Source organism: Pinus tabuliformis, chromosome 2_1 (genome assembly GCF_031772625.1).
Source record: "Pinus tabuliformis cultivar Carrire ecotype Pingquan chromosome 2_1, CPIR1, whole genome shotgun sequence".
Classification (NCBI taxonomy): domain Eukaryota; kingdom Viridiplantae; phylum Streptophyta; class Pinopsida; order Pinales; family Pinaceae; genus Pinus; species Pinus tabuliformis.
The window spans coordinates 872133600-872158190 of record NC_142299.1 but is presented as its reverse complement, the minus strand read 5'-3'; the positions used below and the strand labels follow the sequence as shown (position 1 = coordinate 872158190).

General features: G+C 37.9%; 1 protein-coding gene across 1 annotated transcript in view; it reads left to right on the top strand.

Moving 5' to 3' along the window:
- Positions 1–24591, top strand: part of LOC149203432 (long chain base biosynthesis protein 1b-like) — a 233294-nt gene that overhangs the window by 21592 nt on the left and 187111 nt on the right. The window contains exons 2-3 of the mRNA XM_089403432.1: positions 2847–3041; positions 3173–3267. Coding sequence (XP_089259558.1) covers positions 2936–3041; positions 3173–3267 — 201 coding nt within the window. The 5' untranslated portion in view covers positions 2847–2935. The remainder of the gene's footprint in view (positions 1–2846; positions 3042–3172; positions 3268–24591) is intronic.

Genomic DNA, 24591 nt, shown 5'->3' with positions numbered 1-24591 from the left:
GAGTAAGACTCATGTGACAGATGGAGCAATAGTAGCAGAGGGAGCACCCAGTCAGGGTGACCAGAAAGCAACCATGGCACAACATGTGTTGAGGTACCAACATGGTACAACTAGATGTGAATAGAGAAGTACAACTGTAGGGATATACAAAATCAGATTTGGCATATTCTCACAAAGCCTCTGTCCCAGAGTGAAGTTTGTATACTTTAGGGACAAGTTTAGATTATTTGAGAATGCTTCTCTCAGTCAGAGGAAGTGTTGATGTTGTAGCATCAAGGGGCATACATTCTCCCTAGGGTCAAGGGTATTGACCAGGTCAAGGTTATTGACTAGGGCAATGTAATCTGGCTGGGGAGAATGACCCAAAGAGCATCAAGGCTTGGAGTGCTCCCTTGGTTAGGTGTCACTTGACCATATTGCCAAAGGTTACTTGGCTAGTGGATTGAGTGAGTGCCTTATAGCATCGGTCAACAAAATTACCATTCAATAAATGTGCAAGAATGGTAATAGTCCAGGGTTTCACCTAAGGTCACAGGTACTGACTAGGTTCCAAGTGACAACTTGGATAGTTGGTGAATTGCCCCAAGTGATGACTTGTTGAGCATGATGCTGATGCATGATGGTTTCCACATGTAGTGGATGGGTACATCAATATAGCTAGCTCATTCAACCTTTTGTTAGAGAAATTTTTCAACAAGAGAACATTTGAAGAAGTCATTATTAATACCACCCTAGCCAAGAGGAAGTGTTGATTTTTTGTAGCTATGGTTGGTCTTCAGAATTAATATTTTAGTCCTCCATGTAAATATGTAATAATAAATTCAAGACATGTTCTTCATGTTGGTTTCAAAAGAGAATTTTGAATTTTGGGTCCAAGATGACTAAGTCGGCCCTCCATCAAGTCAAGTTGGCCCAACTTGTAGAGGCACCCATTCAGCCTCCTAGAACACTATATATGCATCACTTGTCCTCCTCCGCAAGACACAATTCGGATCATCACACAATAAATTATCTTCTGCTCATTCATGTGAAAGAGACAGACAAAAAGGCTGAAATTAGCAGTTTACCGAGTTCTCTCTCTCTCTCTCTCTCTCACATTTGACCTCACATGTGTGGAGTTTTTATCTTCTGCTGACCTTGCACGTGTAGAAGACACAACGAGTTTTCTGGGCTTATCTGGGCAACAGGACTGAGATTTTCTTGGTGCAGAAGAAGGCCGAAATTCAGCCCTAGCAGAGCAGATCAGGCGAAGTCTCTTGGGCAGCAGTTTGACTTGGGCAGAAGACAGTTTGACCAGGGTTCTATTGCTGGTTTGTTTGACTTTGTTTTGACTGGAAAAAGTCAGTTGTATCTCTTTTTGAATTGAATAATTTTTCTAAGGAAAAGGTTGTTGGGTTTTTCCCCCAGTTGGGTTTTCCCAGGGTAAATCTTGTGTTGTTTTTGTGTGATCTCTACTGTCCTACTGCTTTTATGGTTGAATCTGAAGTATAATTGCTTTATTAACTGGAAATGTTAAAGAATATATACATATCATTGGAAGTACTTATCAGTTTTAGAAATTAGTTTTTGTATCTATTGCACAGTAACCCTAGGAGACTCGACCAGATTTGAACCTGTGGGCTGTGTGACCTATGGCCTCCTTGTCAGCGACATGCATTGAGTGGATGGTTCAACCTTTTGAGCTAACCTGTGGGGTTGTGAAGTATTTGAATATATAGAGACATGTCTTGATTTATGTAATCAAGCACTTCATGGCATTTTTTGGTCTTCCCTTGTCAGTTTTTTCATATTCTTTACAAGGTGTGCTAGATCCTTATTTAATATTTCTGTGGTCATAGAGGATAAGGTGAAAATTATAATGACCTTATAGTTTGTCGAGGGAGGACCATACAATTGATATATACATGATAGACATTTCCACATGCAGCAGCTGTCTATAGGAAATCATGAAAATCAGTCCTATTAAAAACTTGTGTATTTGATATTTAATATCAATTCTCTTATAATTTTAGATGCATAAGGTTGATCTTTTGTTTGTAAGTCATAGAGAAAACTACATTTGCAGGGCCACAACCTCATTAATATCAGTGTCATATACAATGTCTATGATCGCTGTGTCTTGGAAGAGTCTATCTGGTTGTGTTACTTTGTCAAATAGATAACATCATTTTTCAAGCTTTTTTGGGGTTCATTCTTCCCTAAATCCAATACAATCAGTTAAAATTATTTAATTAGTTCTGACTATTTTTCTTACCCAAGAACACTTGATGGATTTGTATTTGATATAATAGGATTGTATATATCTCTTTCACAAATCAAGAAAGACCCCTTCTATTCTACTCATTTTTTCAGTATTTATTATTTGTGTTTATTGAAGAATGTATACCTTTGGATAATATCAATTATTTCAAAACCCAAAGTAGAATGCGAAGGCAATTTAAAATGAGAGTGAAATGCAAAGACTACTTCAGTTTTGAATAATCCATGTTCTGTTATCTTTCTTACCCAAGAACACTTGATGGCTTTGTACTTGATATATTAGGATTGTACAATGTATACATCTCTTTCACAAATTAAGAAAGGCCCTTTCTAATCTACTCTTTTTTTCAGTATTTGTTACTTGTGTTTATCGAGGAATGTATACCTTTGTATAATATCAATTATTTCAAAACCCAAAGTAGAATGTGAAGGCAATTTAAAAGATAGTGCAATGCAAACATTACTCCAGATTTGAATAATCCATGCTCTTGATTTCAAGGTTATATTTATGAATAGTTGATGTTACCTTGATTTTGATGTTATATTTATGTCGATATAAGTACAATGTTCTTCCTTTTGAAAAGTAGGCAGGGACGTCAGACTTTTGCATGACCCTTGCTGAGAATTGATAACATAGCAAGAAGTAAAGGTTCTGGACCTGGACTTATGAGATAAGATGAGCGGTGGATTACGGATAGGCATAATGGATTTAATGAATCATCTGATTGGGGCATTGGATGCCCCCTTTTCTGGAGCAGTTGTCTTTGGAGTTCATTTTGATGGTAAAGTTCAACGTCAATGCTTACATTTACAGGATATCTATTGTATTTGAAAAATCTCTGGGTGGTACTCTTTTTGAATGGCATATCTTGAGAGATATTCTATATATATATATATGTTGTCTATATTGCAGGGCATTTAGTTGTGGAAGCTTTACTTGTGGCAGTGATTGTTTTCCTGCTGTTTCAAAAGAGTTACCAGCCTCAAAAACGCCCTCTTACAAGAAAGGTTTGTCATGACTTTTTTTGGTGCCATCCTTGTTCATTTTAGGAGGGAACTTTTTTTACTATTGTGATTTTTAATCTCTTGGGACTCATATACAACAGTTTTCTGATATTTATTTGAAAACGTAGATTTCTGATATTGGATTCAGAAGATTAAGTTAGAAGTTAGTGGCATTTGTTGCCTCATTGCCTCAAACGCTGTTCTGACCCAAAGTGACATTGCTTGTAAATCAAAATTGAAATTGTGATCCAGAAAAATTGCAATGAAAAATTAGACCTTTTTTGACTGTGACAAATGAAAAAGGTAAAAGAGAAAACATCCATGTACATCTTAATTTGAATGTAGTGTTTAATTAAAAAAATTTCAATTTTAGCTGTGACTCATAATGGAAAAGAAAAATGGTCTTAATTTGCAAACAAAAACTTGTTTTAATTTCTGTTTTTTCACATAATCTTTTATCATATACACAATAAAATTCCTGCATTTGGACTTCAAAATAATATGATATTGACTACGTATGTAGCTTAGTTATGACGTGTTATAATTAGTCCAGTCAAATATATTGGGCTGAAATGATTTAAATTAAAGTTAGCTTTATGAGATTTAGCTGTGCACAATAATCTTGTTAACCGACATTAAATGGACTCTTGAATCAAGTTACTGAGCTTGTCCAGCAGTTTGATCAAAGCTAAGGAAGATGACATGCTTACTGTATAAATATAGATAGATAATAACGATGTGTCCTTGGGACGGCTAGAGCACACCCTCAAATTTTTCAGGGGATGGTGGGTTGGGGACAGCAATAATGATAAAATAATATTAAAAATTCAGAATTCACAATAAATATTAGTTGCTTAAAGCTTGTAAGCACAACAAGCTATACTATAGTATTGTGCACAACCCTTACACTTGCTAATTTTTAAAAAGCTCAAACAATTTAAAAAAGGGCTGAATGACATTCCATTATTGGTCGCTAGAGATGAGAAAAATGCAGTTTAGCTTTAGGAACTCGAATGTAACTATTTTCATTTGCAGTAAGGTCCATCAAGGGTATATGAGACAGAGACCTGTCACTATAGCAGCTTTTCTTCCTCATATTTATTGTTTTTTTTAACAACAATGAGTACTTGATATATTAATTCTGCACCCAGTTGCAGCAAGATACATGGGTGAATTACATTTGAATTTGCCCTTGGGCTTCTACTTTGCCATTTCCATCATGATTTACAAAGCCCAGATGTTCATGACCATTACAAAAATTTGTAATTGACGCAATACTCTTATTTAGCCTGCTAGTAAATATTCGGCAAAATTGAGATAGCAAAATGATACAAAAGAAACCAGACATAGCAAGGAGTAGTTAGCCCATAGGGTCGGCTGGGTGGTTCAGGTCAATGCCCGAATTCGAGATTTCAGAATTGCTTTGTTCATCCTGGGGAGACGCCGTCTCTGACAGCCTCAGTTGTATGTCTTCAATCATGGTTCTTAGCGCAGCTACCTTGTCCACTAGCTTGGCAACTTGTTTCCCTTTCACATCAATGTCTTCCGAGTTTTCATATGCCACCACGCTTTGTCGATACACCAGGTCCTTAATGTCAAAAAGCTTCTCTTTAATCTCGGCCAATTATTTTGCACACTGCAGGCATAACGACAGAGTCGGGGGAGGTGAAGAACTCTGTAGTCGATCCAAGGCATGACACAGTGCCTCCTTCCCTGACACCCAGCCAGAGCAAGGGCGTCTGCTACCCCAGGAACATGAACCCATCTTCAAAATGATAGGACAGGGCCGAGGAGCAGTATGCCAAAGAATTCCCTCTTGAGATGATCTTTCCAGAGCTGGCTCGAGCAAATTGGAGGGCTGCTGGAAAGGGAGGGAGCAAGTCCAGTCGCGAGGATAGATTGAGAACTCGCACCCCAAAACCTCGACCAAATTCTCAACACTCGACAAGCAGAACCCCGATCAAATTCTTAACACTCGACAAGCAGTACTTCGATCAACTAGGGGTGGAAATTACCAACAGGATGAGATGGGGGTGGGAATTCAACTGGGATTTATAACTGCTGTCTTGCAGAAACCAGCCCGAGCCACCAAGATCCCAATACAATCTCATAATTTCCCTTTGAGGAGAGAGATCGATCATGATTTGCAGATGGGAGATCAAGTAGATGGGCTGTCTCTTCAGGGCCATGGGGAGTAAATGCTGCACGAAGTGAGAGAGGCCTCGCATGGAAACCAACCTCGAGCACCTGCAATAAACCTTGAAGAATGAAGTTGACGTGAGAAGTCTCACTCTTATATGCAAATTTGGGTATTATGACATCATGTGGAGGGGGAGTTGGCCTCACTGGAGGGGAGAGAGGAGACGTGGCATTGAACAGACGTACGGGAAAGGACATAGAATCAATCCTCTGACAAGTGGGGAGTGACAGGGGGTGACATAGGCTGATAAAACATTCTTGTTATACCGTGTATGGGGGAGAGGATAAGGGGGCGTAAGGGGGGACCAAACATAAAGGAGTTAGGGTATAGGGCAAGGGCTAGAGACCCCTTTGATTTCCAAAATTCCTTCTGACAAATGATAGGCTTTATTGGCCATCAGATCTGCCTCAACGTTAAGGTTTCTGAGGATATGCCAAGCTTGAGAGGTTTCAAAGGAGGAAAGGATGCTCTGAGCACGAAGAAGAGTTTGGCTTAGGTGATTTTCCTGGGCAAGGGAGGAGTTTCTGAGGTGCCTAATAATCAGATAGGAGTCTCCTAGGATTATCATGCTTTTTATTTCCCTCTTCTTGGCTAGGAGGAGTCCCATATACAAGCTGTAAACTTCCGCTTGATTGCTGGTCTTGATGCCTATACCCCATCCATACTTGTCCACAATGATTCCATCGGGATTAAAGAGAATCCCTCCCCCTCCTGCGACCCCTCTTCCTCATATTTTTTGTTAATGATGATTATGTTAAGACTTAAAAAACATTCCCTTCTCAATAGGTTTTGCAAACTTTTATAGTTGTGTTGAAAACCACCATAAAACAATTTGGTTTTGTAAAGAGATTAGATTGATATTTCTGATTAAGAAGATATGGGAATTTATTCAAATATTTAGTATCTAATTCAAGTCACTACTATTTGATTGTTTTCACAATGCTTGAGGTTGGGATGGTGGAAGCACTGAACTTGAATGACTCTTGGAAACCCATTTACAATATGTAAAAGTTGAGATGACCCCAAAAATGAGAAAAACATCCGCAGTAACCACTAGGGTCATCCCTTTGAAATGTAGCATTTCTTGTTTTCTTGACATGGATTGCTTGGAGCAATGTTGTTGTTGAAAATACAATATTTAAATCACCAAAAATTCAAATTGAAACCCATCACGCAAAAGCCATGTTTTTGGCTACAACTTGTACAATACATTTATATTCAGTGCAACATAAAAATAACGGATGGGAAAATATGATCATGATATTCTTTCACTTCTCGTGATAAAGTCCTAAAGCTCAATTGCAAGACCTTGTGTAATTTAGAAGGGGCCAACTATAACCTCACCAACCCTCATCTCACTTATCGCCAACCCTCCTTCGGCTCAAGGGGGGTTCTCCCTAAGATATTATTACTAGGGTTTTGAAGGTAATTTCAGGACCTGAGTTTAAAGAGTCCATTGGTCGATTGCAAGGGTTAGGTCAAACTATATATAAGCTCAAAAAAGGTCCCCAAACACGCACAATCAAGAGATTAGTAGGTGATTTTGAAAAGTGAACCCTGGCAAAACATTTTAAAGCATTTTAAAAGAAAAAATATGGGATGGAGGATGGAAGATCAATGCCTTAGCTTGCCAATATATTTTTGGGGCATATAGAGTTACACGACAAACAAAGTGGAAGAGGAATTGGAATGGATTTAGGTTCAAATTCTAAGGGACACCCACTTGTGTCACTTAGAGGTTTGACCTATGCCTTCTACAATCCCCAAAGATCACCTCAAAGAACTTCATGAAAATCTTGTCCAAGGAAGATAATGAGATAAAAATACATTTACTTTTGTGAATATTTATAAACCATCATCTATCATCTTAAACAAGATAAAGAAAGATAGATAACTCAATTTATCATGCATCCATCAAAGTTCACCAATAATCATCCATGAAAAGAGAACTATCCACATCAACAAGGCCTCTCTTGTTGAGAAACCAAGTGCAATGTAATCTAGTCACTTAATTTCTCTTCTTGATAATTACTTGTGAATATTAGATGTCTTATTACTTCTTGTCTTCTTCATCAAGCAATTATACATTTGTTCAATTATTCAAGAAAGGTAGAGATCACAATGAAACAAGAGACACCAGAAATTAGGCTAGTAGCCAAGGGAAAACCCAACAATCCTTTATAGAATGAGATCAAAATGAGAGATATCCAATCCAAGACCAAACTGCCACCAAAGATACCACGTCAAACCCTCCTTCAAGTCACCTCCAAAAGTCAAAGTCAACATTGGTCAAATTGCTTTAAGTATGGTCAAACTTCAGAGATTCAGACTTGCAACTAGGGTTGAATTTCGGCCTGCAACTACCTCAGAATTTTTGGCCTTTTACGCAGAAAATTTGTCCTTCCACACATGCGAGTTGGTACAAGTCAAATATTCGGTCAAGAGGGAATATTCTTCTAGTATTTTGTCTTGTCTTCTCTCTCCTTTGACTTGGCTGCTTCTTCTTCTTCACTGGGTTTAGATGTATTTTTTGTTGTGATGAATGAATGAGCTCCAAGTAGATCAAACTTTTTTCTTATATATAGCTGTCCAGGAGGGTCGAATAGGTGCCACTTGGAGGGCTAGGCTGCCTTGTCCAAGGAGAGACGACTTGGTCATTTTGTGGACTTATGACTCATACTAAAAATTCAAATTCTCTTTCTTTTAAATATCCAAATGGGACATGATACAAAATAATTTTATTTTGACTAAAAAGCAAATTCTTCTAGTCTTTTGTCTTGTCTTCTCTCTCCTTTGACTTGGCTTCTTCTTCTCCTTCTTTTGGTTCAGAGATTTGGACCTGCAACTAGGGCGGAATTTCAGCTTGCAACTACCTCAGAATATTCAACCTCTTACACACAAATTCGTCCTTCCACATGTGCAAGCTAGTACTAGTCAAAGATTGGGCCAAGAGGGAATATTCTTCTAGTCTTTTGTCTTGTTTTCTCTCTCCCTTGACTTGGCTTCTTCTTCTCCTTCGTTGGGTTGAGATGTATTTCTTGTAGTGATGGATGAATGAGCTTCAAGTAGATCGACCTTTTCTCTTATGTATAGTTGTCTAGGAAGGTCAAATAGGTGCCACTAGGAGGGCTAGTCGACTTGTGTTGAAAGAGTAACTAGGTTTGGTCTTCATAATGACACGATCTTTGTAAATGATGTAATAAAGAGAATAAATTATTTTTGTATATCTTGTTTCATGGGTTTCATGAGCAAGTAGTGTCATTAGGTCAAAGACTTCTTCTTGATGTCTTTAGGACTTTATTTATTTGTCAAAGAGTTATGTCATGTAATGAAAGCTCTTCTTGAACCTATGTAAATGTAGACAAGTCCTCAAAGTTGTGTATCAACCCTCCAAGACCAAGAAAAATCCTCCAAGAGCAAGCACACCGAAATCTGCAAGCAAAACAATGAAGAGGTCTTCATGTTGGCTCCAACTATGAATTAAATACATTAATAAAAGTCATGTCGGCTTGGGTAAGAGACACAATAGTTCATGGGCTCACGTCGGCTCAAATAAGAGCACACATTACTATAAATACCCCGTCAAGGTATCAACAAAAGGCAGATCACAGTTTCGGATCTCTCTTTGAAATTTCGTGTGAAGATGGGTGCAGGTCTCTGCAAATAAGGAGGGACAGAACTCGCAATTCCTTATGTGATTTCGGAACAGATCCGCATTAGGGCAAGGAGAGTCTGACTGCACCTCGGATGGGTATAAGGTGCAGGAAGACTAGCTCTCGGATGGAAGGAAGAAGACCTTGCATTCCAGGAAGACAATTGATCAGGACTACGGATGGTATGGCATCACTGTAATCTTCGCATGGGTAAACAAGAGGCACAGTCTCGGCATTACAATGATGAGTACTCAGTCTCTTGGCAGCCTTAGAATATACGTACATTGATGCTCTCACTACAACGTATTATCTTGACACTAATTCATACGCAGTCACCTATGAATGGATTAGTCTCAGCATAATAATGTTTCGGTAATGACTGTGATCATGATCAATCTATGCATATCGAGGAGCAGTGACGAAGGTTATATATAATGGAAAGGGTTGCAGTCGTGGTATGATAAAAAGGAACAATAATAACCATGATAGTCAAGTCTCGGCACAATGATGATAACAAAGATCATGATCTCTTAATGCTACACATCATCTCAATCTACAGTAAGGTGCAACTGATCTTGTTCCTGAAGATCATGTTCTCGATGAAGGCATAGAGATCACCTCGGTGGTAATCTTTGGAGCAGTCATGATGCAGTAGCAATGTTGTCAATGATACAGAAGCAGTGAGGATCTCAATAATGCAACAATAAAGAAATGATGGAGATCTCAACGGTGATGGAGAAAAGGATAGATGTCTTGGTCTTGGAGAGGCAGATTGTGTCAAGGGTCATGGTCTTGGTATTCGTCAATGGAATCTCTATAAGAAGAATTTTGCGTGGGTTTCCTCTCCAAGAGGGAGAGGTTTTGGCCCTAGCAGAAAGCCAAATATTTGTGTTTTTGTCTCATTTATTTGATAGTTGTTTGATGAAGTAAACATATACACACTGATAATGAAGGAAACATTAAGTTAAAATAAAATTGTATAAATACTTCACAGATTGCTATCTTGTAATGAAGAATCACCCTAATTTCTAAATGCCCTAGATTCTTCAACATGGTATTCGAGGGATGGTTTCTGAAGTCTAAAAGAGGGTTGAAGAGAGACACGCGGAGATCAAGGTTCAAGCAAAAGAATGTCAAGAACTACATCTTGATCAAACACTAGATCAAGGGATTCAAAGATCAAGACCTAGATCAAAGAAGGCAACCTACAACAATAGTCTACAACAGTAAGGGCCCTGAAGGACAATAGACAAAAGGATGAAGTAGTTAGATCTCAAGATTCATGGCAACATCCTTGGTGACTCCCAGAGTTTTGGTCTATGTCATACCACAATGATCTCAATCATTTCAGAATCAGATCATAGTAATGGGTCTTGTTGTCGCACAAAGTCTCTAGGCACTGCGACAATGCTTAGAGTAAGGGCTGTCACTCTAATCCTTACTCCGTTTAGACTCTCTCCTAGACAAGTCAAGGGGGGTAGTCCCTGGGGTGAATGAATGAGGATAGCCTGTGAAACACAAGCTCTAGGAGACTTAAAGATGGACAACTTGACGAATGTAAATGAGTCCTGGTTAATTGAGATGAATAGATCAAACACTAATATGACCAAGACACAACCACAAGATAGAAATGAATATAGACCGGTGCCCTAATATTCAATTAACCATAGACTAAATAAAAACAAGTTATCCAAAGCAATTTATAAATGTGACGAATAGTGACGATCATGAACGATCAAATGTGAATGCTCAAAAATTTATCATGCAAGATATTCTAGCAATTAAATTCTGTGAAGAATTATGAAGTTTAAATGATCAACACTGATTCCAGATTTAAAATGATTTTCATTAATAACCCAGATCTAGAACATTTTATCATTCTCCAATAGTCAATGAATTTTAAAACATTAATTGCACCTTGAGAATAGGGAAATTACTAGCACGAAAGGACGCCAAGGAACTTTATTTTAACAATTGAATTATTCCTTAGGCAATTAATTGAATGCGGTAAATGAAGAAATCAAAACTTTTTAATGTGACGGAAGTAAAACAAATCAAAGGGTTAAATTCTTTTTAATAGGCCATAGGCCACATTAAAATTTTTAATGTGAAAGTGCAAATCCTCCTTTAATTTATTTCATTCTCAATTTCAAAGTCACCAAAAAAAAAAATAGATTTATTATTATTATTTTTTTTGTTTTGTTATTTTTTTTTGAATATTTTTAAATGAAAATCAAAATAAAAGTAAAAGAAAGGAAATCGAAAAAAGAAGGGAATCAGAAGTTAAAATAAAACGAAGATTTTTTTTTTGAGAAACTAAAATGAAAAATGAAATCAAATAAAAAATAAAACAAATTGAGAAACAAAAAGAAAATCACAATTTTAAAATGAATCTAACCAAAGTAAAAAAAAATAAAAAAAAAATGAAAAAATGAAACTTGGTTTAAAAGAACTAAAGAACTAAACCCACTGCATAAAGAAATAAAAAAGAAAAGGGGAAATTGAAATGTGTTGGGTTTGTTGTGCAGGTAAAGCTCGACGGCGGTGGAATGGAGAGAAGCTGCAGGTCGACAGAATGGAACGAGTGTAGTGTTGGATGGAGGAGGGAAGGGCTACGGGAGAAAGGGTGCAGATTGAGTAAGGAGGAAACGCAGGCTTGCAGGACGATGACAGGAAGGGAAACGTGAGTGAGGGAACGTTGCAGGTTTAAGGCAAACCCAAAAACCTAGGCAGCAAATCGAAAAAACCAATCAGCGAAGAAATGGTAACCCAGAAACTAAAAATTTCAGAAAATTTTTGATTAAAATGTTGAATCCTTTTGCTTCAAATTTCCTTGAAACCCTTATAAAAATTTTCTGATTAAAAATTTTCAAACCCTTGGATTGCAATTTTTTTTGAATAATATCCTTGGAAAATTATGTTGATAAACCCCAGAGATCCAGATCTTACTCTCCAGGGCTTAGATCTGGACTCTAAACAAATTTCTTCCTCAGATCTGTACCTGCATGACAATAAGAAAACACCCAAACGATATATACAATGATAAAAAATAATATCCAAGAAAAACCCACGTTAGAAAAATAATTACAAAATTTACAAACGGCAGGCTCTAATCAGTCAGATGTACCATTATGTTGCACATAAATTAAGAGATTTTTAAATTTTAAAGGTGCTAACTCAAAATCCTTCACGCATCACCAACAAAAAAAAATCTTATGATAAGCTCGGAGCTAATTTAGCTGGGCTCTTCCGGGAACACAGATCGGGAGTTGGCTGGTCCAACTGAAAACTTCCCCTAACGCCCGAGGATCTAAAATCAAGATTTCCCTGCAAAACTCGATCCAACCATTAAAAATAAAGCAAGAAAATAATAATAAAACTTAGACAAATAGAGATACCTGCTATTATGTTCAAAATTTAGATTATTATTTAAACCCCAGCGACTGAGCAAGATACCTGTACTCAAATCACTCTTTAAAAGCTATCATCAATGGCTTTAGAAAAAATTATGCATGAAAACAACACATCTTACAATATTCCCATGAAGAATAACACCAACGGAATTTAGCCCCGAAGTTTTTCTTTGTTATCCAGAATAAGATTACACAAGAGCTTCGTGCTAAGCACACACGACTCAAAGGTCGGATGGATCAATTGACAAATGACTTCCTATTTAAAGATAAATCCTCGAACGGCTAGCTCGAGTGATCCTCGTCAACGCAATCTCGATCGTTGATGAAGATTAAAATTTCTTTTAATCTCATCCGTCGAAATATTTTTGGGGAAATTCGAATTTTTTAATTAAATGCATTTTAATTAACTAAAAAATAGAATGTTTGACTTAATTTCCCCAAAAATTTGACTTTGACTTAATCCCGAGGGATCAAAGGTTTAAAATTTAGCAAAATAATTAATTTACCTTAGTCTCAGGACCTTTTAAAATCTAATTTTTTAGGACCAACAAATTTTGCCATTGGAGAATTTAACTTTACCTAGGACCCAGAATTAATTAAATTTCTGGCTTACGATTTTAATTAATTTTTGGCCAGAAAATTTAATTAATTAACTTATGAGGGGATAAATTATTTTTCCAAACCTCAAGACACTTTACATCATGATTTTCATATTTTTTTACATTATAAGGGGGAAAACCTATTTGTAATAGACCCTCAGGGACCACCCATTTTTGCGACACAAATATAATCCAATAGACCAAGCAATTTGTAATAAAATAACCTAACCAAATAGTTAGGATTATTCCCAAATCACTTTTACATAGACTCGATCTAGAACACTAGGACTCGCCTAAGATTCTAGCGACAAAATCCATTTTAGCTTTGGGGTAACACTGGAGGAAAACTCTGCCGACCATCCGAGAATGGATCAGTGAGACAAAAAACCTCCCAGAATGGAGATTGTCACTAGAAAAGTAGGTTTACCTAGGTCGTTACATACATGACACGGATCTACTGAGATTATTTACATTATACACATGCAGAAAAGGTTTACATAACATCTTGGAAATCAAACTGATGATGATAGCTGGACGACACAGACACATCGATCAAGTGCTATTCCTTTTGCAAAAAAGGGGTGTGTTGCTATGGGTCGTTGACACGTAATGGTCAACAGGTCTCACTATACTTAAGTCATAATTTGTATGCACTGAACTCGATGAAGGATGAAGATGTTCGACAGACAACCTCAAGTCAATGCTGCATGTTACAAGGTTCCTTGTGTAGCCCAATTACATAAATCAAGATAGCTCGAAGGCAAAGGAGGCAATTTGCATATCAAAAATCTCAGTCGAAGGAAGCACCAACTACTGCCAACTTGATCAAGGTGAAGATTTCATCTTCACAATCTAGTAAGTACCTTTTTCATTTTATAATCAAGTTTGTTTTTATGACTTCATGATTGTAAGAAGACCTATATATTAGATGGGTCATCAAGGGTCTTGCATGAAATGAGAACGATGGTCATTATTCTTAGAGAAGTCAGTACATCAAGGTCTCCTTTGAAGTCACGAGAACTCTTAAGGTTCCATAAAGTAAGAAAGAAGACATAAGAAGGATACATGAAACGCTAGAGGATATACTCTCTGAAATGCAGTGCAAAAGGTGCCAAAGAATGAAGAAATATCTTCATGAGATCTCAATTGAGTTATCAAGGAAAATGATGAATAGATAATCATCATTAAGCAAGGTAGCAATTGTCTATGAACAAGAAGGTTACTTCAACCAACAATTTGTGGTCTTTATGCCAGATAGAGAAGGACAAGCTGAAAGGAATCAAATAAGTGTAGAAAAGAAAATATAGGTTGACAAGACAGAACAATGCTATGGAAGAGGAGCTCATATTGTCGAAAGGGTGGAGGAAGCTGAAGAAAGGATCAGGGAAAGAGGGAGTAATAGATCTCCATTATGAATGAGATGGTGTCCCTCTCAAAAGGATCCTATTAGAAGTCCTTGTAGATATGATCATGGTAAGAAGATGCATCATGGCATCATGGAAACAAGAGCTCGTATGAATCATGGAGAACATAGCTCTTGGGAATCTCATTGAATATCAAAGGAAAGGAAGAAGTCATCGAGGTCAAAGGGAACATTTGCTAGATAGGGATATACTAGATCCTGAAGAGTTTCTGATAGAAACCTCAGTGGAGGATCCCCTAGTTTGGGAAGGCAGCAAAAGCTTCATTAGGAATTCCAACTTATGGATGAAGGACTGATGACATGATGAAGTAGATCAAGGGATTGAAGATCTATTCAATCAAGAAAGATACTGAAAGAGGCTTGAAGGAATAATGAGGTATGTATGCTTGTATTTGTTTAATATTGTAATGTCATGTCATATGGTTGCAGGTAACATGGATCGAGTATGATCAAAAGGGAAAATATCTCCTCCTTTGAAAGGATGCTGAAAGACTTAAGTCACATTAGATGAAATCAACATAATATGTCCTCATATAAAGTATGAGGTATTTGATTACAATTGAAGAACTTTGATTGAAAGCTCCTGGGAATGAAAGATGTGAGGATGGAAGAGATCGTGAATTATGCAACCATGATGAAGGCAATCAACATCCAGAGGATCAGGAAGACTTGACTAGAAAATCTCCCAGAATGATGTGAAGACTTTGTGATCCGAATTGGATCCTAAAAACTCTCTAAGTTTTCATGATTGTTTCGAATTATGCAAAAAGATTCAAGTCCTAGAAAAGATCGAAGCTATCAGAAGGAATCCTCATAACAATTGCAGTTGTGGCCAGAGCGGAGCAACGAGGACCCTTGGTCGAGCGCGCAGACCGTTGGCCCATGGTAAAGCGCAATGGCACAAAACTGGAAAAACCGGAGGCCAGATTAAGAAACAGAGGTGGATTTTGATATGCTAATCGCGTATCGCAGGGCGTCCCCCTCAGTGAAGGAAAGCCCCGAAGCCCCCGGACCCGAAATCGCTATGAAAAACGGAAAAGTAATTGTTTCGGTTCCGTAGCGTGGGATTCCCCAAATCGGTAGGATATCGGAAGGCTTCGAGGCGGTAAGCAGTTTTGACTGAGTCCTGCCCGATGCCACACATTGAGCGACACGCGTCCAACGGAAGAGAGAGAGACCCGCCCGCATCGGACGGGTAAACGTCGTGCAACTTGTTCGACCGATATGAAGGATGACCATAGGATCTGGGGGGTCCAGATCGACGGCGAAGATACGTCTCGATGACTGACTGGATTTGACAGGTCAAAAAGCAAGATGACAGGGGATTTGAAGTCCAACGTGGATGATGAGTTGGCAAACGATTCATGTTCGCGGGCGATCTTGAAGCAAACAGATTTAACGGCCATTCGAATATGATTCATGGAATTTGACACCCTGTTCGTTAGCAAACAGGTGGCCACCTCCTTGCGAGGCGTTACCCAGTGATGATGACGCAAAGCAGAGGAATTCAAATGGACAGAGGAAAGGAAACCAGAAGGCCGGGAAGCGGAAACGAGCAGTCAAAGAACAGACTGGCTTTAAAGCCATGAACTGACAAAAGCAGAGACAGGCAACACACAGAGATGTAAGAAGCTAATAGCAGAGAACAGAGAGTAGAAGCCAAGCTGACCTGAAGGCAGCATCGAGCCAGACAGAGCCAGAGAGAGTCAGAGAGTCTGTGTACTCCATTGAAGGCTTGAGAGGTTCAAGCAAACTCCTCGGCATAGGCCTGTCATACTACTGTGACCCTCAGAGGTCGAGTTTCAGTAAGGAGAGTCTGTGCACTCCATTCCTATTGACTTCATTCTGTTTAGTGAGTCTCAAATCGAGCTCACTGTTGTAAAAACTTTGCTTGAAAACATAATAGAGAGGCCACCACTGAAAGGCTGGACCAGGAGACGTAGCCCAGGAGCATTGGGTGAACTCCTTATTAAACTTGTTTTGTTTACATGTTTGACTGTTATGTTTTCTCTGATTGCCTCAATGTCTATGTATTCTAGCAATCTTATCGATCTGTTGCATAAGTAACATAGGCACATCCATGGACATGAGTCTGTAATACTTTTCATTCTTTGTCATGGATAAATTCTAGATCAAGTGGTATCAAAGCTTAGGTTTATTAAGGTTAGACAAGCTTGTGCTGGATTTTGTTGTTGAATGCTAACTAGATCAAAGCTAAAATTAGGAGAAGGAGAATTGGCTGAAACTAACCCAGAAATTGGAAGAGTCTATTCTAAGAGGAAAATGTCGGAAGAAAATCAGTTCATGGATAGTTTTATGGCCCTGAGATCCATGGTGGAGGAAATGTATAGGGACTTTAAGAAACATAGAGATGAGGATTCGTCAAGCTCCAAACAAGACAAAGGAGTAGAAGAATCTCTCCTCCATGACCACTCTGAAGGCAAAGGGAAAGAAGAAAAATTTCTCACGCCTCCTAATAACCCCGAAAATAAAAAGAAGACATCTTTGATTAAATTAGATGTTAAATTTGATTTACCAATATATGGTGGAGAGTTGAATGCAGAGAAGTTGGATAATTGGATCAGACAGATTGATGTTTATTGCAGAGTGCAGAGCATTGACTCAGACAAGAGTAAGATTCAGCTGGCTAGCCTACGCCTTGGAGGCACTGCCTTGGTATGGTGGGAAGACAGGACACAAGCTGACATGAAGAAACATGGTAAGATTCTTTCTGTCTGGAGTGTTTTTGTTTCTGCAATTAAAAAACAATTTTATCCACTAGCCTACATGCAGCAAGCCATGATGAGCTGGCAAACTCTTCGACAAATAAAAGGGCAAAGTGTACAAGGTTACATTCAAGAATTTAGGAAAAGAGCTTTGATTCTAGGAATTTCTTTAGACTCACCTGAGACTCTGTTGAAGTATATAGGTGGTCTACATAGCTACATGAGACACACTATCCTCATGTTTAATCCCACTAGCATAGATGAGGTATCTGTTCAAGCTACGCATCTGGAAGCTAGAGGTAAGAATGGGAACCCAGAAGTTGGAGGATCATCCCAACCCACTGCAAGCAAAAATAAGGAGAAAAGAAAACAAAAATGGAAAGAGAGGAAGACAAACACTGTACAGAAGAGCAAGTCCTCATGCACTCACTATAAGAAGGATGGACATGACGATGAACACCACTGGATTTTGCATCCGGAGCTGAAACCTAAGAAGTTCAAGGGCAAGAAGAAGAAGATTGCTGCAGCTATTCAAAAGGATTTGGGGTCAAACTCAGGAGATGAAGCAACAATCACAACCACAGGTATAAAAGGTAAAAATTCTGAAGCATCTACAGTAATTCTGCACAATCTACTGATAATGAAGAAAATGAGAGAAAATACATGAGCTTTTTCATATTCGAGTTATTTCCAATCATCAAAAGATCGATACTTTGTTTGATAGTGGCTCTCAAGTAAATTTATTTTCTGAAGCAATTGTAAAGAAGTTGGGATTACTAACCACACCTCACAAGAAACCATATCCATTAGGTTGGCTATGTGATAAAGCAAAGCTACAAGTGACTAGATAATGTAAACTTAAGTTTTCTTTTGGGTCAGCATTTGTAGATGAGGTTGAGTTAGATATAGTTCCTTTGGATATATGTGCAATTGTTTTAGGAAGTCCTTACTTGTATGATAGAAGCTATTTTCTATAGAGCTGAGAACAAGTATCTACTCGTTTAAGATGGAACCGAATATACTGTAAGAGCTCATAAGCTCAAGAATAATTATACTCTCATAAACTCAGGGCAGATGAAACGAATTGTAAATTCATGCAAACAATTTCTACTGATGGTTGTAAAAGAAAAGAAACCTGATAAAACCAATGTATTTGAGGGCTGTGATGCTAAACAACAAGTTGATTTAGAAAAAGTTGTTTCAGAATATGATGTATTGTTTCAAGAACCTATAGGTCTGCCACCCAAAAAGGAAATAGTGCTTAATATTAATTTGCAGCAAGATGCTCCATTGCCTAACATTGGAATGTACGGGTTGTCCGCTTTAGAGAATGCAGAAATCAAGAAGCAGGTACAGGAGCTGCTCAAGAACAGGTTCATCAGACCTAGCACATGACCATGTGGGTCTCCAATTGTTTTGTTGAAAAAGAAAGATGGCTCGTGGGGAATGTGCATTGATTACCGAGCACTGAATAAGATAATGATAAAAAATCGTTATCCCCTTCCTCGCATAGATGATCTATTAGATCAGTTGAAAGGAGCTGTTTATTTTTCCAAGTTAGACTTGCATAGTGGCTATCATCAGGTTAGAGTTGCAGAGCAAGATGCATGGAAGACTGCTTTCAAAACAAAGCAGGGATTGTGTGAGTGGTTGGTTATGCCTTTTGTCTTAACTAATGCTCTTGCTACTTTCATGAGAGTAATGAATGATGTACTCAGACCTTTTCTTGATGATTTGGTTATTGTATATCTGGATGACATTCTTATATTTAGCAAAATGTGGGAAGAACATTTAAAGCATGTTAAGCAGACACTAGATGTTTTGAAAAGAGAAAAACTTTATGTTAAACTCTCAAATGTGAATTTGGCAAAACATCTTTGAATTATTTGGGACATATAGTAGGGGGTGGTGAATTGAAGATAGATCCCTCTAAGGTTGCAGTCATTATGAACTGGCCTAAACCCAAAACTGCTACAGAAGTTAGAAGCTTCTTAGGAGCAGCACAATATGGGAGAAAGTTCATTTCTAACTTCTCCTTAATTGCAGCTCCTTTACATGCTTTAACAGGATTGAACAAGGTGTTTCAGTGGGGAGACAAACAACAGAAAGCCTTCGACACCTTGAAAGAAAAGATTAGTCCAGCACCAGTACTAGCACTGCCTGATCTTCAAAGACCATTTGAGATTGAAACAGATGCCAGTGACTATGCCATGGGAGCAGTGTTGATGCAGAATGGTAAACCCATATGTTATCATTCTGAGACATTTAACTCTGCAGTAGTTAACTATCCCACATATGATAAAGAATTGTATGCATTAGTATAGAGTGTGAAAAAGTGGAAACATTACTTAATGTGCAAAGAGACAGTTATCCATACTGATCATCAACCACTTCAATATCTACACTCCCAAATTAAGTTGCAGCAATCAAGACACTATAGATGGATGGGTTTTCTACAACAGTTTCATTTAGTCATCAGATATAAAAAGGGCATACACAATAAAGTTGCAGATATGTTATCTAGACCAATTATAAATGCATTTAATATACTTCAGCATAATTCAGTATTGCATGAAAGCTACATTGAACACTATGCTCAAGATATAGATTTTAAAGATGTATATGCAACTTTAAGTCAAGGCAAACGAGTAGAAGAATTGGATTATCATATTAAGGACCAACTCTTGTATTATTGTGGGAAGCTACACATTTCACAAACTGAAAGAGTAAAGATAATTCGAGAAGCACACACTTCTCTAATATCAGGTCACTTTGGTGTAAGTAAAATGGTTGCACAACTGCAAAGATTTTGTTATTGGCCAAAAATGAATGAGACAGTTTCTAGATATGTAAGAGGGTGTACCATGTGTGCTAAAAGCAAGCCATCGATAGAAAACTAGGCTTGTACACTCCGCTACCAGTTCTTTCTCATCCTTGGGAAAGTGTTTCCATGGACTTTGTTGGAGGACTGCCTAAATCTAGGAAAGGTCATGACTATTTATATGTTGTTGTGGATAGGTTCAACAAGATGTGTATTTTATTACCTTGTAACAAACAGATTATTGCTGAACAAACTGCAAAGTTGTTCTTTTAGCATGTATGGGTTCATTTTGGACTAAGTTGCACGAAACGGGGAAACGCGGAAGCGAAACGAAACGGGGAAGCGAAACGAAACGCGACCTCCCCAAATTTTGGAAACGGGGAAACGCGAATATATATAATAATATATATATATATATAGAGACAAGTCACAGCTTAGAAACCCTAAAACAGCTTCTAGAACAGCTTAGAAACCCTAAAAAAATTTCTAGAACAGCTTAGAAACCCTAGAAACAGCTTCTAGAACAGCTTAGAAACCCTAAAAAAATTTAAAAACTAATTAGAAAAAAAAAAAATTTAAAAAACAAGTCATTTTTTTGGGGAAACGGGGCCCGTACGGCCTGGAAACGCGTTTCCGGCCGTACGGGCACGTTTCCATTTCGGGAAACGTGCCTGTACGGCCGGAAACGCGTTTCCAGGCCGTACGGTACGCGGAAACGCGTTTCCGTTTCGTTTCCGGCCGGAAACGGACCCCTAGGGCACGTTTCCTGCAACTTAGATTTTGGATTACCCACTTCCGTAATATCTGATCAAGATACCCGATTTGTTGGGCAATTTTGGTCAAGTTTGTGAGAATTGATGGACACCAGGCTGAAGAAGAGCACTCGCAAATAGATGGCCAAAAAGAAGTGGTCAACATGACAGTGATCCAGTTGCTTAGAGGCTATTGCAGCAAGCATCCCAAACTCTGGGATGAACATTTATGTTATGTGCAACATGCTTACAACCGAGCTAAACATTCTTCTACACAGATCTCCTTTCGAGACTTATTTTGGTTTCACACCAAGGTCTCCTTTGGATTTTGTCTTTGGTAAAGACCTAGCAGTTGATGGACACAGTAATGTGGACAAGGCAACCAAGTTCATTGAAAAAATCTAAGAGATTCACCAGGCAGTATAGTAACAGCCGGAAAAGAGCCAAGCCAAGTACAAGGCAAGGCATGACAAGCATCGGATGGAGCATAGTTTCCAAGTTGGTGATCAAGTCTGGCTGTATATCAACAAAGACAGAATGCAAGGTGAAGGTAAGAAGCTGAAGCCAATAAGGTATGGACCTTTCAAGATACTTGAGAAAATTGGTGAGAATGCTTTTCACCTTGATCTACCAGCTTACATGCACATCTACTCAGTTGTTAATGCAGACAACTTGAGACTATTTGAACCTTCATTAATTGAAGATCCCGAAGAGCAGAGTCAATTGCCTTCTATTGATGATCTGTTACCTGAATATCTTAATGAGTTGCAGGAAGATACAGTTCTGGACAAGAAGGTAAGAACTACACGCAGAGGGGATGTTGAATACCTCAGGATCGGACTCAAAGGTTCAAAGCCAAGCAGTGCGAAATGGATAGAAATTGAGCAAGCGAGGAAGCAATACCCTCACTTGATTGATGCTTGAAAGAAAACCAACTTTTGGTGGTCCAAAAGCTTTTTCAGTGGGAAGGCTGTGATCCGAATTAGATCCTAAAAACTCTCTAAGTTTTCATGACTGTTTCAAATTATGCTAAAAGATTCAAGTCCTAGAAAAGATCGAAGCTATCAGAAGGAATCCTCATAACAATTGCAGCTGTGGCCAGAGCGGAGCAACGATGACCCTCACTTGATTGATGCTTGAAAGAAAACCAACTTTTGGTGGTCCAAAAGCTTTTTCAGTGGGAAGGCCGTGATCCGAATTAGATCCTAAAATTATGGCGGCAATGGCTTTATTATGGGTTAAAACTGAGATTAGCGGTTAAATGGAGGTTTAGGCTATTTCTTTGTTAAAATCGTAAAAACCTTTTTACAAAGAAATTCTTCACAAAACATGGTATGGCGGATTTGAAAAGTTATGAATTCGGGCGGATAAATGATATCGGGTCTGGGTTTCTATCGCATATCGGAGATTGCAACGACGAAGGGTTATTGTTGTCGGGACTTGTGATGAGGGCGGATGCGAAATGGCAATGAGTTATGAAATATATTGCGTCGGGTCCGGGTTTGGGTCCATCGCAATTGCATATCGCAATGTGGGGAGAGTGTATTCATCTTGAAAGGCTTGTGATCCGCCGATGTGATGTTTTATTAAATACATAGTTTTTATAATAAACCTAATGGTTTCGGGGTATTTTAATAAAGAGAGTTAATATATGCGGGAAAGGGAACTTTTAGGGGTTTAATGCTATAAATTAGAGTTAATATGAAATATGAGCGGAAAGGGGAAATACACTAAGTATGATGCTTTTTAATAAGTTATTTGCCTTCACACACACACACACACACACACACACACATATATATATATACTTAGGCTAAACAATTTTTTGTGGGTTTTTGGGTAAAAGGGGATTTAACATGGGGGTTTCACTTTTCCTAGGCAAAAAAGATTTTAACCTTAGGAAAAGGGGTTTTTTTATGGAAAATGAATGAATATGAACTGTATGAAGGTGGGAAGGGGAAATTAGTAAATATATGAATGAATGGGGATGAGGGAAGTTAATTAATTGATCTTGTAGATCTTCATTTGCTTTGTGTAATTGCATCATGGACATAGAAACATATGGTAAAACATGATAAATGTATATTTTGCCCAATGAATTATCATACTTCTGCAACCTTTCTTCTAATTACCCTTTGCTTATCCTATCATTTTTCTTCACTTAATGGGTGCATTTAATCTAGCAAACCCTTTTCCTTTCTTTTTATTTTACAAAAGCAAACTATCTAATTCTAACCTTATAACATCCAAGATTTCAGATTAAACTGATGAGCACCTTATTATTCTCTACCTAACTACTGATTTGCCAAGATTAAACAGTTTGGCCAGATCTTTATTCTCTAACTATAACATCAAATTTAAAGCATGAAGCAGTCAAGATTAAACAGTTTGACTGTCATGGGTTGTGGCATTTATAGCAAGCTACACACAACCATTATTTTGCAGAAAAAATAGTAGTGGCATTTAGACTTGCTCACTTTCAGAGTTTATTTGTTTTCTTTTCTTTCTAACCTAACATTTTCTTTTTGTCTTGATTTTTTAGGACATCTAACCTAACATTTTCTTTGATATGGACATCATTATCAGGATATTTTCAGAAACATTCTATTTAATATTGTTATGTCCATATCCTAACTTAACATTTTTTCAAAATATTCTTTATTTTTTGACTATTTTATTCTACTTTATCAAAACCAAAAAATGCTACAACACTAGATTCCTTACAAAGCCAAACATCATGTCCAAGGAGTCTAGCCAAATGGTATTTCAATTGCATAACCCCTCTTGTCATCTTGTCCCCACACAATTTGGATGTTAGATATGCCCGATTTGTCCCCCCATCAAGTTCCCATACTCCCAAAATGGGTCTAAGGCTTTTGTCATATTTGTAGTTAATTAATTCAAACCTAGGGCACCAAGAAAACAAAAAATTGGCATTAAACCCCCATTCACAAAAAATAACAACCACCTCATTTTAGAAAATATTTTTTTACTATATTATTTGCAATGAAAAATGGCAATAAGAGGGTGCATAAGAAAGTTAAATTAAATGAAGCTTGTAATCGAAATATGGAGAAAACCTTTGCATTAGCTCATGGGCATGTAAATCATAGCAAATGGAAAAGAAAAACAAAGAAGCATAATGTTCATAGGCAAAGAGGCAAGCAAGCATAACCCTAAATCTATGAAAAAAAATCATTAACATAGGGGTTTTTGAAAACCTACCTGTTAATGGAAGAAATGAAGTTTGTCTCACTATTCGTGAATCTTTGATCCACAAAAATTCAAGTCAGTGGAGATAATGACTGTTTGATCCTCAATCCCTCCTTGAAAACCACCACAAATCTCTTCCCCTTCCTTCTCCAATACTAGAAAGCAAAATGAGCAAAGAAAACCCAAAAGTTCTCTTTTCTAGCCGCGACCCAACTTGCCTGGTGATAAATTAGGTCGTCGCATGATATTTCGGAAATATTGTGACATTTTCAAGTACGAAAATATTGCGGTATTTTCTCGGTGATATTTCGTTTTGTAGGAAATATCGCGATATTTCTGAATATCATCGATATCTCGACGATATTATCAACAACTCCATCTTGGAGTGGACTGTAACTCCTCACATGCACCTCTACAGTTCACTCCATTCTGGAGTAGGCAATGTGAGTATCCATGACCTTTTATCTCTAGCTAAAGTCCTTTATGGATCCATAGGTAAATGTATTAATCTCCTCTTGTCAAAGTCC